Genomic DNA, 15,253 nt, shown 5'->3' on the forward strand with positions numbered 1-15,253 from the left:
TGCTGGAGCTACTTTTATCAGTGTACAGTAATGGTCATTCAGTAGAATGAATATTTTGTATTTTCTGCAACAAGGGATCTTGTATGATGCCTTAATTGTTCAAGTATTGTCTGTTTATGGGAAGAAAAAATTCAGAATTTAATGTTTTGAAATTATTTTCCTCTTTTCAGGGTGGAGTTCCAAAGTAAATTCTATGGTGGGACCGGTTATCCATTTGTTCCATTCGCCTTTGAAACCATCCTGGACCAAGCTGAGAATGCTATTGTGGAGACATAAGTAATAAAAAATGGAACAGTAGTTCTCAATGGGCAACTGATTTCATGAAACTTAAAAAACTACCACTTGTAAACATCAGTGGATATTATATAAAAGGCTTTTTTATTCAGTCTTATAGTAAACTAACCAAGCTTTATGTTCCTAGCTAGTAATGTATGACCTAGTCTGTATGCAGAGAATGCACATGAAAACTTAGTTATACATATGTGATTGTTCAAACTTCAACCAACAAATGCCAAGGTTTGGCAGTATATCAATATAGAACATTTTATTCATCTTCAACATTACCAGTGTTAGCCGATAATCTGATTGTTAACATTACCAGTGTAGCCAGTAATCTGATTTTTAAAGCATTGCAAGTTATTAGCTAAAGTTACATGAACCCTTTGGACCAGCTCTACGAGTTAAATATTTTTGCTCAAGAGGTCTGGTTAAACTACTTACAATAATAGTGTATTTTATCTCCACTCTGTACTCGTGTGTGTTATTGCTTTGCTTTAGTAGATAACAAATGCCAAGAAATATCAAAGTATTTATTTTACCAAGAGGTAGGAGAAAAATTCCAAAGCTTGCTCTCTCTCTCAAATTTTTTATTGCCGAAAGATCAGGTTTTTAGTAGTGTAATGCTGCTTGTTTCAGTAATGTGTATGTGATTGGTGATGAAGTTTTACCTGGGTGGATGATCTATCAGTCACACAAGCATCCATGCAATAAAAAATTAGGTGGAATTATTATTTAATTTATATGAATTTTGCTTGTTCAAAAACTTATACTATCAGTAAAAGTATATTCCTCAGTGATGAAGGTATATTATATGTATGTCTGTACGTATTTATGTATGTATATTATCATCAAATTTGCTGCTCAATTAGCCTCCCCATTTTGACTTATGAATTGGCATGTAGCAAAGAGCCTTTTGCACATATGGCCAACATCTGTTAACAAAGTGCCGGAAAATATTAAATGATGGATTGTAATGGAACAGTATATATCTACATAGAATTTTTCTTTCTACAGACCTTAACTATGCCTGTCAAACTACAAAAAGAGTTGGCATTCCAAGGAAAACTGTTTCAAGTATAGGAAAAGAGAGAAAAAATATTAAAATCAAGCAACAAAATACTGAAAGGATTGCTAAATGGTGCAAGAAGCTTCTGAATAGCTTAAGAGTAACGAGTTGGCGTGGTTCAACTACAGAACAACAATGATAAAAACTGAGTAAAACAGTGCTGACCCCATGAGAGCAACATCCACAAATAGGTTTAGGTAATTAACATAAGACCAAATGGAAAATGAGCAATTTCTGGAATAGTAATAGATTAGTAAAACATATAATAGCCCTCTTAACAAAGGAGAGAATAAGATAATTTAATAGTACAGTAGGCTAATGTCTTAGCCACATTATATTGACTAGGGAAGGCTTCCATTCAGTACTCAGACAGCTCAATGCAGCAATGCCCAAAAGATATTTCCTTGTTGGTAGGACAGAACTGTTATGCTGTTCATCGCCTCAGATGAGCAAGTACTTTTATAAGTGATTAAAGGTTTGGGTAGAATGTCAAGTAAAGACTGGAGCAGGCCATTTAAAGACCCATTGTAGAATTGAGTCAAGACTGAATCCCAGGGATAATATGAATATGCTTTTCCTAGAGTAAAGGACAAGTACTATGTCATATTATTGTTTCAGTTCTTGGCACTCTTTTAGATAGTTCTAGTAGCAGGTTAAATTGTAGATTGTTTAACCCTGTGAGATTTTGATATGGAATGATGTCATGCAAAGTTCATCGCCAAAGATTCTGATGTCACCCATAAAAAGGAAATAACCACCTTGAATAGCATTGAAATGACATCAGATTTTTGGGAGTGGTTCAACTCTCACGGTTTTTCATTTTATTATAAATCTTTGTTTTTAAGTATTTAAATATTTTTGAAAAAAAAATTGTTTCTGACCAACTTCAGTACATCATTATAACTTTTAATTGTTGTTTTACAATATCAAATATATCAAATGAGTACAATTATTTGGTTTCAAAATGATTTTAAATACCAGCATTTTTATCATGAAAGAGGTCAGCCAGAATGGTGTGCTTTTTGCCGCTAATGCATTTTGGACCCCTTAAAAAATCTTAAAGTTTTCTTTGTTTCCTCCCAGAATTTTTTTTTTTTTTTTGACCGCGTATCTTTTCTACAGTTGTGTTCAGGTACTTTATCAATTACTTGTGCTTCAGAAGTTGTTTTGTAGTGTTTTAACAGTTTTTTTGTGCTGAGCTTTAGCAAAAACTCAAATTAGTCTTGTTTTAATTCAAATTAAGAAAAGTTGAATTGTTAGTTGAGTTATATTTACTGACTGTTGAATCTCATTCTATATGAATTATTTAATTTTTCAGGTAATACAAATGAACTATAAATTACTGCAATTAAGGATAAAGCATGAAATTTTTAAGTTAAATGTGCTTTCATAAATAAGCGTAGGTTCAATATTTTGATTCAGTAACAGTTATCTTGCAAGTGAGTGTCAAGTTGTATAATGAACTGTAATTGCTTTTAATTTTAGTTTATAGGATGTTAGAAATTGACCTTATTTGCCACTTAAAAATAAATTATTTAGAAAAATCATAAGTACTCTACTGTTTTATTCCTTTACTTTTTTGTTCACATCACATGGCATTGAAGTTGAAGATAATGGTGACAATTCTTTCCTCTTATGCAATACAAACCCTTTAACTTACATTGTTACAAACCAATTTACGTGTATTGTTCATAGGCTGCTTGATAAGGGCAGACTGAGTATGGAATACAGATATACTCTACCTTCACATACATCATTTCGGTTTCCATAATTTTTTACTTTACAGTGGTTTCTCCTATGTGGTTACAAACACTACACTTCTCATATATGGAGCATCTTTTGGCATTTGCTGAACCAGCTGTGTACTGACTAAACAAGGGTGGTTCCCAGATAGGGGAGGGCATGCCCATTCCCAACTGACACTACCCACTGCTATTACAACTGCAATAGAGTTCAGATGCGTTTCTTGAATTTAGTGTTTTTTTGTGTGCGGGCTATTTCTTTTGCATGAATCTTGTCCATTTTTGTGCCTGAAAATGCTTGTGTCATGTGTTTTTCCAGTGCTTTTTGCTGGTTTGTCTTGATGGAGAGCAGACAAAACAAACTCTTTTAGGCCATGGCCAACCTTGTAATAGTTTTTGTGGGGAATGTAGCAGCTTGTAATGAAGGTTTCAACAGCTGTGTCATTCTGTGACTTATATACTAATATTAACATTTCAGTACCATAAACCTTCATCATTTTATTTGTTCCTGAGAGTGTTATGCTACCAATTAGGTAAGTCATCCAGTCTGGGCCTTCCCAATTTATCTGGCAGAGGAAGAAGGCACACTATCTTCTTAGGTAGTTACTCGTGGTTACAACAGTCTCAGCCTTACTGACTGCTGCACTGGAAAGAGTTCATCCAGTTGCAATAGTCCCTCCTGGTGAGTTTCCTCTGATGGGTGTGATTAAGGCATTAACTCCTAGACTAACCACTCCTGTGGTTTGCGGTGCATAAGGACAGCAGAAGAAAGAGTAAGAAAGCACATTCCCACTATTCTTTGATGTCAACTGTTGTCACCCTCCACCTTGAGCCCTTTCTCTTTTCCCACACAGGCGGCCATCAAGATAATTAACCCTTAAGGGATGGCATAATTTATCAATGTGCAGCACCACGACCAGGGAAACTTTGAGGTCGGCCAAAAAAAAAAAAAAAAAAAAAAAAATCAATGGAAAGAGAATGACACGTACATTTACACTGAATACAAAAATTCTAAAAAAATTTCCCTACCTTCCACGAGAAGTTGAAAATGATTATTTACAACCCCTTGTGGGGCCTCATTTACAAGACAATCGTAAATTTTACCAACTTGTATATGTTTTTCCTAATAAATAAATTTATTGTATTTTGTAAAATTATTATTACTGCTCACACAATATCAAAACAGGTAAGAAATAAAAGCAGTAACAAATTTTTTGCATATCTGTTGAAAAATATTCACATAAATTTACTAGAAGGAAGATTCAGTGACTTTTTTTTTTTTTTTTACTTTTACATGCTTTTTCTAATATTTCTTTGCAATTTTCTTTGTAAAATTACATTTACAACCAACATACTATCGTAAAAGACAAAAACAAAAAACAACAGCAACCCCTTCGTATATTTACAAGCAAATTTACAAAAAGAGTCGTGAGAAAGAGATGCAGTACTTTCCCCTTTCAAGTTACAAGCATTACTGGTGGCTGGAAAGACTCTCAGGTCAGTATAAAAGTTGCCATTAGTAAATTTACAGCATATAGAAGTATTGGCAACTATCTCGCCCCATTCTTACCATACCAGTGTTGCATAACACTGTTTCACACTCAGGCTCAATCCGTCCATCTCCCCAATCCTGTTTTACTTCACACTCAGGCTCAATCTGTCCCTTAAGGGTTAAGTCGAATCTTCTAGTCCTCACATTAAAAAGTCTTGATAAGCTTCTTTCATGTGCTCTTCCCCTCAGCTCTCCCAGGTAGGGTTGGCAATGCTGTGCCAGCCTTCTAAGACTTCAGGTATACTGCCTTCTCATCCCTTGGGCTCACATCAAGTAGAGGCTGTGTGACTCATTCTCCTGGTGTACAAGTCATTCCTCCTTCTAGCTGCACCACTTTCAGAATCGCATGGTGACAGGTTCATGCGACCTGCTCAGTGAGGGGTTTGCATCGTCTCTCTTCGCACTACACCTACTCAGAATAGCATAGATAAGGGTTTGTGCACCACCTGTTTACTAGCCGTGTACCCAGTCTGTGGATGGGGGCTTCATTGCTGGCGATGGGTATGTTGTTCTCTCTCAGTACATCCATAGTCAGACAACCATGGTGGCCAGGTGAGCAAAGCAACTCTTCTCACTGCAACTTCTTGGGGTCACACAGAAAGAGGCTTGAGCGATCCACTCAGCATATGGTTCATGTGGCCCATTCACCAATCACATACCTGGTCTATTGATTTGTTTTGCACTGGCAGCAGGCATGTTCTCCTTCCCAGCCTTCTTGGAAGATTTTGGGTGAACCTACAGTACACTGTTTCCATGCTCAAGAGGTTTGGGCTCTCTGGAGTGTGCATGGCTTAAGCATTCTTTCTCCAGAGGGGGTTCTTTGAGCTTTTCTACTTCTCAAAGCAAGGGGGCTGCAGTGTTAAATGTTGGAATGGGGTTCTGACAGCGACTCCACCATGGAATGTATGTTCTCTGACCAAAGTCTCATCTGGCTCGGCAAAGAGTTGGGGATGCTCTACAAAGCTGAGTTCTGTCAGGTCTCTTCCTTTGGATGAGGTAGGAACAGCATGAAACTCCAAGGATCAGACAGGACAGGAGAGCCCATTTTCCTGATTTCTTGCAGATTGTCCATAAGCAGAAAATTCTGGTGAGTGTCTTTTAACTCGTCTAGAAATACCCTAAGGCCCTGTCCACACTACCGGGCACTGCCCGACGGGCAAACATTGTTCCCAAAACCGTTCCACTATACTGACCAACCGAGTATGGAGCCAGAACAATGCGATTGTCTGGTAATACTGCTTCAGAAGCGAGAGAAAATATAAACAGCTGGAAGTGCCCGACGGGCATGCCCGCTAGTGTGGACAGGGCCTAAGAAGGTGACTATGAGTTCCTTTATGCCCTCGGTCTCTTCTAGAGAGTTGACAGTCATGTACATTCCAGTCCCACTTCCTGGGCACAATGCTGTAAATGCAGTCAGTGTGTGGTGTATGGAGAAAGATAATGACCTGATCTACAGGTTGGAAAGTGCCAGTGGCTTCACCAGATCAAGCAGACTTCTTCCCTGCTGTTTTCATACCACAGATGTTCACACTAGAGGTGGCTGAGGTGACTCATTTGGAGATGTTGGTTGATGGGAGAGGTTGTCATGTCAGATGGCACAGAGAATGCAGGTAAGCTTATCAGGGAGAGGTTATCATGTTAGATGGCACAGAGAATGCAGGTCAGCTTATCTGAAGTGCCTCATGGCATTTTCAATGGATACATACCAGGGTAAGCAATCATTTGAGTAGAGGGTTAATTACAGGACTGACTAACAAAAATTGACCATTTGTTTGAAGCCTCATGTAAGCCCACTTAAGTTTCACATTAGAGGGAGAAGAGTGAAATATAAAAGACTGAAAAACAAAGGCTCACTTCAGTTAAAATAAAACAGTAACAAGTATTATTAATGGTCAAAAAGAGTGCTCAAGAATGTGTATATGTTTTAATATAAATCTGCAGTGAAATAAAGTAAATTTAGTTACCATTTTCTTGAAAAGAAAATCAACTACAAAGTTAACATAAGGAAATTATTCTTGAAAATATCCTTATCCAATATAGTAAATTAATGAAACATTTACACTGACAATAAAAATAGAGGGAATTTACTAAACTACATTAACAGATATAAAAGTGACATTCAATAATGAATATCTTTGACAAGGTGACTGCATAACACTGACTGTGAGAGCAAACAATATACTGTGTGCACACATATAATATATATATCTGATGTTAAACTTAACATAACATACTTAACCTATTTGTCATCATTTCCACATAGTTTTATATTAGTATACCTACATTATATTAACAAATGGTGTAAAACCACTATAGCACCAAAATACTGGATGTTATTGACTGACAAAACAGAAAGAAAAAAGCTAAATAACGACTAATAAAAATTCACAGCTACTGGTTACATCAATTGGAACATTGATTGAATTTTGTACTTTCTTTTCCAAGAAACAAGTCCAATAGGCAGCAACAATGGAATCAGTAAGCAAGAATGATTCTATGAGGAACTGTAAAAGAGCTGAGGAGATTAAGAGACTCAACAACATTGCTTTCTCAACTGATACACTTATGATATTTCATCATTTCAATTTTCAAGTCTTGCAGAATACTGTATGTATATTTACCAACTAAATTCTTTTCTCTCATTTGCCTAAGAAACTAAATTCTTTTTTCTCACTTGCCTAAGAAAAAGTAATTGTGCCACTTCTAAATTATTGAGGTCAGTTTTTATTTTTTCTTGTGCCACTTCTAAATTATTGAGGTCAGTTTTTATAAGCTTAAAAATTCCATTTAACTGGAGTCTCACTGACCTAGTAATTACTATGAACGTTCTAACCACGTAAGGTGGAACCACTTTACAATAACTGCAATCATTTTACTTAAACAGGTAGTGGCATTTCAAGGTACTGTATTAGATATCAACCTGGAAAATTTTGTCATGATCATAAAACATAAAAAAATCTCAACTACATTGCTCTACCACCAAACCTACAGCAACATTGTTTTTTAACAAACTTTACTATTCGCTGAAACAACCTGCTTAGTTTATCAGAAAAATACAGATTACCATTAAAGTACAAATATAAAAACTTGAAAAGGAAACCCCTCCAAGATCATATAGTATTATTAAATTAATCTTAAATATCTTGACTTACATTAAGGAACATGACATTACATGAGAACCTATGGTGACCCTTCATGTAAACATGTAAAGCATTGTAAATTAATTATAAGTGACCAAGGTGGCCACTAATTCTTGCAATACAAATGATACAAAATAAAACCCAACTTGCTAAATGAATTCTTACAATTTTTGGTCACTAAAATAAATGAAAATCTGTAAAACTCATAATCAAATGGTATTGGCAAACAATTACAATAAAGGAAAAGGGCACAAAACTTACATAATGGGTAACTTATTAAATTAAATCTTTCACAATCTTTTTGAAGAGACTGGCTTGTGCCCATGTATGACACAAACGCTAGAAGTAATTACAAAAGACTGAAATTTGGCTCTTAATGGTAAACATCACAACACGAAGCATAACAGATGACAGTGAATGGGACCTCCATACAATACAGTACTGTAATATATAACTTTTTTTTATTTTGAACAACTTAAGGCAAATTTCAACTTTTAGGAACTTATTTTCTCAATACAGTATATTAGTTTGAAAACTTTTAAAAGGGTAGCATCAACACTTCTTTAGTTATGTATTTCTGTATTTCCTTCAGTGCAACTCTACACACTTTAAAAAATAAAAGCTTAAATATTGATATATCATTAATTTTTGTTCCAAACACCTAAAATGTTAACTTCACATGGTACTTGTGTCAACGTTGATACAAGAACTCGTTTAAAAATTTTTTTTTCTAAATCTATGCAACTAACCCTACAATTTAGCAAGGAATAAACAGTTATGTACCCAACCTGTTGAGTAATAATACCTTGAATGACAAGAAACAAAATACTGTACTTGATTTACATCATAACAGCAACAAACAATTTATTACAGAATTAAATTGTAATCTAATGCTCTAGCTCACTCTATAATTTTCCCCAAAATACCAACTTAAAAATATAATTGATGGTAAATGTTACTGTACTCAACAGGAACAACTTCACAGGAACATTTCAGTAAACTTCCCAAATTCTCGTTAGTCCTAATGAAGGCCACTTTATTTATCACATTAATTAGCTACTTATTGTCCCATAAATAACAAAATTTAATCCAAAAGATGTGTATGGCTGGCAATATATTGTTTAATTACAAACACTACACTAATGTACTTTCTGTGACTCCCTGTACTGCTAGCTCTGTCAAAACATTGTCCAGGTAATTGGGATCAGGATATCCATGACCCGTTGCATTCGTCCACTCAGTCTTATGGTGGATTTCATTCCAAGTAACAGCATCTTGTATGCCAGTTGTCACTGACGTCCCAATAGTAAATATTAACTTTCGATCAAATGCTTCTTGAAGTAGCCCAAGAACCTGCAAGCAACAAGTATTTAAGTGATAAAAACAATCATCATAAAGTCTGAGTTATGTAAAATTTTGACCCATGATACTGAAATAAAAAATGTACTGCTTTTTAAGGAAACCAGTAACTGCCAGATAGGAACACATCCCTGAAACAAAAGCCAGGTACAGTTCCAGGCATTTCCACCAGGTCCAGTTTCCCGAGTAAGAAGGGTTTGTGGCAGGATTTGTGTTGGTAGCCCTGACTGGGGCTGAAGGTGTGCGGCCACTTTGCCTACCAACTTAACAAGGTAGAGGGACTGATTCCATATTAACTGAATACCAGAGGATTATGCCTAGTCTAAGCAGGGCCTTAAATTATGCCATACCCTAATTTGAGCAAGTAGCTTACAGTAAACCCCCGTGTTCGCAGGGGATGCGTAACGCCCCCAACGCAAATAGCTAAAATCCACGAATACTTAAAACACTTCTAAAAACACTTAGAACTGCTGGTTTTCATAGTTTGAACAAAAAAAAAAAAAAAATCTAAAAATGCTTATACATATATTATCCTACTTATGATGGGGTTAGGTTCCAAAAAATCCATCATTTGTTGGAAAAAACATATCTCAAATATAGCCTAGCCTACACTATAAAGTATACTCTTTACATATACAGTATAGTAATTATTAATATCAGCTAATTCTGGAGGTTCATGCAGACTGACTCATGATAATTCCATACAAAGAGAAACTGAATAACAAACAAGAATTACCTTAGCCTACACTACTGTATACTGTATACATATATAGAAGCCTAGCCTACATTATACTGTACTCTATCTTACTCTCTTCCCAGCTTGTTCCCATTTTTATATGGGGTCGCCGTTTCGGGTAAGCCATTTCCATCTATTTCCATCCTGCGCTTTGCCTCATCAATTCCCTTCTCATGTAGGTCTCCCCTCACACAGTCCTTCCATCTCTTTCTTGGTCTCCCTCTTGTTCTTCTTCCCTGGAAACCCATCCCTATAGTATGTCTACCAGCGTGGTCCTCATCTCTCCTCAACAGGTGTCCATACCATCTCAGCCTCCCCTCCTGCACTTTCTTTGTTATTTCCACCACCTTGGTCAACCCCCTAATGTAATCATTTCGGATCCTATCCTCTCTCGTCACCCCAGCCATCCACCTAAGCATTCTCATTTCTGCCACATCCATCATCTTCTCCTGTCTTTCTCAAGCTTGCTGTTTCTGTGCCATACATCACTGCTGTTCTTACCACCGTCTTATGAAATTTTCCTTTTAACCTCAGAGGTACTCTTTTGTCACAAAAAACTCATTGGATCTTTAAAATGTTATGCTTTACTTCACTGTATCCGATAATATTGTACTATATATTCTCATTTTGCTTTTGTATTACCAGCTGAGATCACAGCAATCAATGTTTTGGTTTGGAATTTGATTATGTGGTAAGTTTATTTCGCCGTATTCAACTCAGTTCAGAGCACTTTTCTTGCTTCTAATTAGCGTAAATGAATCTCTAGATACTTTATTTATATGGGGCAAGGTTATTTTTCGTTATACAAAGTTTTTTAATCGAAATATAACTAAAATACGTCTCGTTGTGAAATTCGTCTAGCTACTTTTTCGTTAACAAATAACACTGGCCGTTTGGGAGCATATTTGTTTTGTGTAAAACAAAAATCAAGATTCCGTTCACTATTTTTACTTGATTTCATCATAATACGAGCTTTTATTTATCTTTTATCGGTGTGAAAACAGCAGTAATATGTGTTCTTTCATGCCCAGTAGTTTTGATTAAAATACCTTCTCTCCAATTTTATTTACAGTCGACTTTCATCCATGTTGCCAACGCACAATAATTTATAGTCATTAGCAGCCTGAACATTGTTTTCCAATCAGCTTCTGCTACAACTTGCAGCTTAAATTTAGCAGTATATTTCCTTGCCGATCTTTTATCCAGCAGTATATTTCCTTGCCAAGGTTTTATCCATAGCGAGTAAGGGTATAACATAAAAATATACCAGTCCTATTCTACTCAATATCATTTGTAACATAACTGCAAAAATATATCAGTCGTAATTCTACTCAAAGTCATTTGTAACATAACTACGGTAATTGTTTACTACCGTATGATGGTTGAAATACACGCAAAACAGCTGTTGTTATCCAGTTTGGTTATAAGCAAAACAACAGTTTCTCATTCAGTTGTTTATGGCTGTACACATTTACGCAAGAGTATAACACTAGTAACAATACTTTTATCATTCTCTTTTACTTTTTTAACTAGAAGATAGGATAAAGAGATGGAGGAAAAGAAGTTGGTCTATTGTAATTTGGTCTCTCTGGCTGCCTGATTGTATGCTGCTGCCTGCGGCCGTGCAAATTTAAAAATATTTTATAAACATTTTCATATCATTATGAATTGCCTATCCCACTGCAAAATCGAATTATCATAACTCAAGCACTATCTGGGTACCCGAGTATTTTAAGTTTTATCACAAAAAGTGCATTTAGTCATGAAGATGGTATGAAAATACAGTCATTAGTGAATATTTCTCAGTGAAAAATACCGCAAATGGGCAAATTTTCCACGAATAATGTGTATATATGTTCCATACAGAAATCCGCAAATAGGTGGGTCTGCAAATTGTGTAACACCAAAACAGGGAGTTTACTGTGTTAAATTGCCAAATATTGTAAACAACTTTTAACAAAGTTTTTTATCTCGTTTTCGACAAATCAGTAACTGTGTTCACCTTTGTTTGTGATCTCTCTCTCTATAGAGAGAGATATATAAATATAAATAAATATATATATATATATATATATATATATATATATATATATATATATATATATATATATATATATATATATATATATATATATATATATATATATATATATATATATATATATATATATATATATATATATATATATATATATATATATATATATATATATATATATATATATATATATATATATATATATATATATATATATATATATACATATATATATATACACATATATATATATATTTATATATATACATATATATATACATATATATATATATATACATATACATATATATATATATATATATATATATATATATATATATATATATATATATATATATATATATATATATATATATATATATATATATATATATATATATATATATATATATATATATATATATATATATATATATATATATATATATATATATATATATATATATATATATATATATATATATATATATATATATATATATATATATATATATATATATATATATATATATATATATATATATATATATATATATATATATATATATATATATATATATATATATATATATATATATATATATATATTTTAGTGTGAGGAGTCAGAGTCAATCCATACTTAAAATCATCAATGAAGGGCAGAGGACACACAGATATACAAGCTGACTTTATTCCAACGTTTTCGTAATTATCGGATTAATTACATCATCAGGGCTGTTAAAATATGAAAATAAAATTCTTTGTAAAATCATAAAAGCTAAAAATAAAGGCTAAAAGTTATTCATACAAAATTTTTCACAAATGTACACAAACGTTAAAATTAGAGAACAAAAGTTTTAAAAATCATTACGTTAAAATGAAGGTAACAGAGTATACAGTAAACTAAAATTGAAAACCATCTGTGAAAGGGGTTACAGAACAAAGATTAAGGACCGACCTAGAGGAGTGACAGCTTTAAACTAAACATAAACATAAATAGAAAGAACACAAGTCAGGATAAATATAGAGGAGAGGAGGACGTGTGAGTGTTTAACGACGGAACAAGTTGTTTGATGAAAAGTGATTCCAGGATAACAAGGTCTTGAGGGTTGGTGGTATGGCCTAAAATGTGGAAGCCTTTATTATCAATGTGTGTTTTACAAATTTTTGAGTGATTTCTGATGTTGGAATGTTCTGGGTTTGAAATTCTGCTACCTGTACGGGAAGCTTACGCCAATGATGAGAATCGATACGCACCAGATTATAAGGTGGAGTCTACTGGTGGATCCACATAGGTCCCTGTTTGACATTCAGGGCAAGTATATTTGTAAATGATACCAGATGACATATAAGGTGATAAAACAGATCTTTGGTTTTAAAGAGTGAACCAATGGTGAAAGGGTTCTTAGGGATTAAAGTGACATCAATGGCATAAAAATGATCCTGAATAATTTGAGTGAACTTTTGTGGAACTTGGGGTCATGAGTAAATGGAAAGTTTACCTGTAAAATTTCATTTTTGACGGTTAAAACTGCTGGTTTTGTAATGAAATGTTTGTTAAGTAATTTATGTAATTTCCTATACACCAGCTTTGCAGGGAAACAGTTATTATTAAAAAGTCAATTAAAAAGAAATTTTTTTATGAAAAAGGCTCCAGTTCGACGTAAGGACGAGTGCCCTGTGGAGAAGGGTAGAAACAGAGTTGGATTTAAAATTATCGTAAAGCAAGAGCTATAAAAGTTGGTACCAAGTCCAGTAAAAGTCTTCTTTCTAAAAACCGTGGTATTAAAACTGTCGTGTTCTCTAAAAACTAGAACGTCCAGGAATGGTAGACGGTCATTCATTTTAAACATTCTTTCTTGATAGTAAACGTTATGCTCGTAATAATGTGTATAGTATTGGCATATTCAATAAATAAAAATGAAGAGGTCAGCAATTTGTATTCACTTTTAAAGAGGCCGAACGTTATTATGCCTAAAGAGAATCGTCAACAAACCTGGAATAAAAAGGGGTAGAACCTTAATGGGCAATTATCAGGTGGCAGCGCTCCTCCAGGGAGCACATAAAGATATTAGCAAATGTGGGGCCAAGAGGGGAACCCATGGCCATGCCCTCTACTTGTTTGAATAATTTACCATTATACATAAAATAAATGCAGTGTCCAGCACTGCGGATAAGTTCAAGTAAAGTTTTAAAATTACAATAAAAATGATTAAAATTATTAAAAGTAGAATCAGGAACAGGAAACAGCTTGTTAAGAATTAATTCAATAGTTTCTCCAACAGGGATATTAGTAAATAATGACTCGACGTCGAGACTGGCCATGAATAAATCTGAATCTTGTCTAAGAATGGTTTCTTTAAATTGAAAGGAGTTATTCAATGAATACTTATTCTTAGTTAGATGCTCAAGCATGGGTACAAGAAATTTGGCTAATTTATAATTTGGTGTTTTGAACGAGGCAAGGATAGGTCTAAGGGGGATGTCAGGTTTGTGAATTTTCGGTAGGCCGTAAAGGATACCATAAGATGAGCCTGTGGAAAAAGATCTTGGTAAATGGTTTCATTGATGACATTGTCCTTCTTAAGAGACCTTAGAAAACGGTTGATTTTGTCTTCAATTTTAAAAATATTATAGTAGTCAGGCGTCCCAATGGGTTCAAATTTTTGTTCTATCGTTTAAAATACTTTCCATTTTTGATATGTACTCACATTTATTGAGGATCACTGTACCTTTACCTTTATCAGGTCGGGTGAGAATGATGTCTTCGTTTTTGCCAATTGTTTCATGATGTCAAAATCTTCCTTTCGGAAAAAGGGGTCCATCTAGTTTTGAGATTTGAAAGGTGCTGAGAAAGTTCGTACAGTCGTTTTTGCAGACTTACCAGATCAGTTTGAAAGGGGAGTGCTTTGAGACGGTGGAATATCGATTCAAGTGGCAAAAGAATTTTGTAAAGTTAGGTTTATAGTTAGGCAAGCAGAAGTCCAAACCCAGAGACAGCAAGAACTCCTCTCTCTTAGACAAAACAATGCTGGAAAAATTAAATACAGTCGTTAAATTATTATGGAATTTGGGAACAGTACCTTCATTTTAACGTAATGATTTTTAAAACTTTTGTTCTCTAATTTTAACGTTTGTGTACATTTGTGAAAATTTTGTATGAATAACTTTTAGCCTTTATTTTTAGCTTTTATGATTTTACAAAGAATTTTATTTTCATATTTTAACAGCCCTGATGATGTAATTAATCCGATAATTACTGAAACGTTGGAATAAAGTCAGCTTGTATATCTGTGTCCTCTGCCCTTCATTGATGATTTTTATATATATATATATATATA

The 15,253-nt window shown here is 34.0% G+C and overlaps 2 protein-coding genes across 4 annotated transcripts in view; one reads left to right on the forward strand and one right to left on the reverse strand.

Annotated features, from left to right (window-relative positions):
* The window catches only part of LOC136841677 (V-type proton ATPase 116 kDa subunit a 1-like), a 163,073-nt gene extending 160,181 nt beyond the window's left edge, over positions 1 to 2,892 (forward strand). For both annotated transcript variants that reach the window (XM_067108868.1, XM_067108867.1), the window contains exon 17: positions 171 to 2,892. In XM_067108868.1, the coding sequence (XP_066964969.1) occupies positions 171 to 276 (106 nt within the window). In that variant the 3' untranslated portion in view covers positions 277 to 2,892. The remainder of the gene's footprint in view (positions 1 to 170) is intronic.
* A 3,657-nt stretch (positions 2,893 to 6,549) lies between these two features.
* Positions 6,550 to 15,253, reverse strand: part of dx (deltex) — a 319,771-nt gene continuing 311,067 nt past the window's right edge. For both annotated transcript variants that reach the window (XM_067108869.1, XM_067108870.1), the window contains one exon: positions 6,550 to 9,132. In XM_067108869.1, coding sequence (XP_066964970.1) covers positions 8,914 to 9,132 — 219 coding nt within the window. In that variant the 3' untranslated portion in view covers positions 6,550 to 8,913. The remainder of the gene's footprint in view (positions 9,133 to 15,253) is intronic.

Source organism: Macrobrachium rosenbergii, chromosome 9 (genome assembly GCF_040412425.1).
Source record: "Macrobrachium rosenbergii isolate ZJJX-2024 chromosome 9, ASM4041242v1, whole genome shotgun sequence".
Classification (NCBI taxonomy): Eukaryota; Metazoa; Arthropoda; class Malacostraca; order Decapoda; family Palaemonidae; genus Macrobrachium; species Macrobrachium rosenbergii.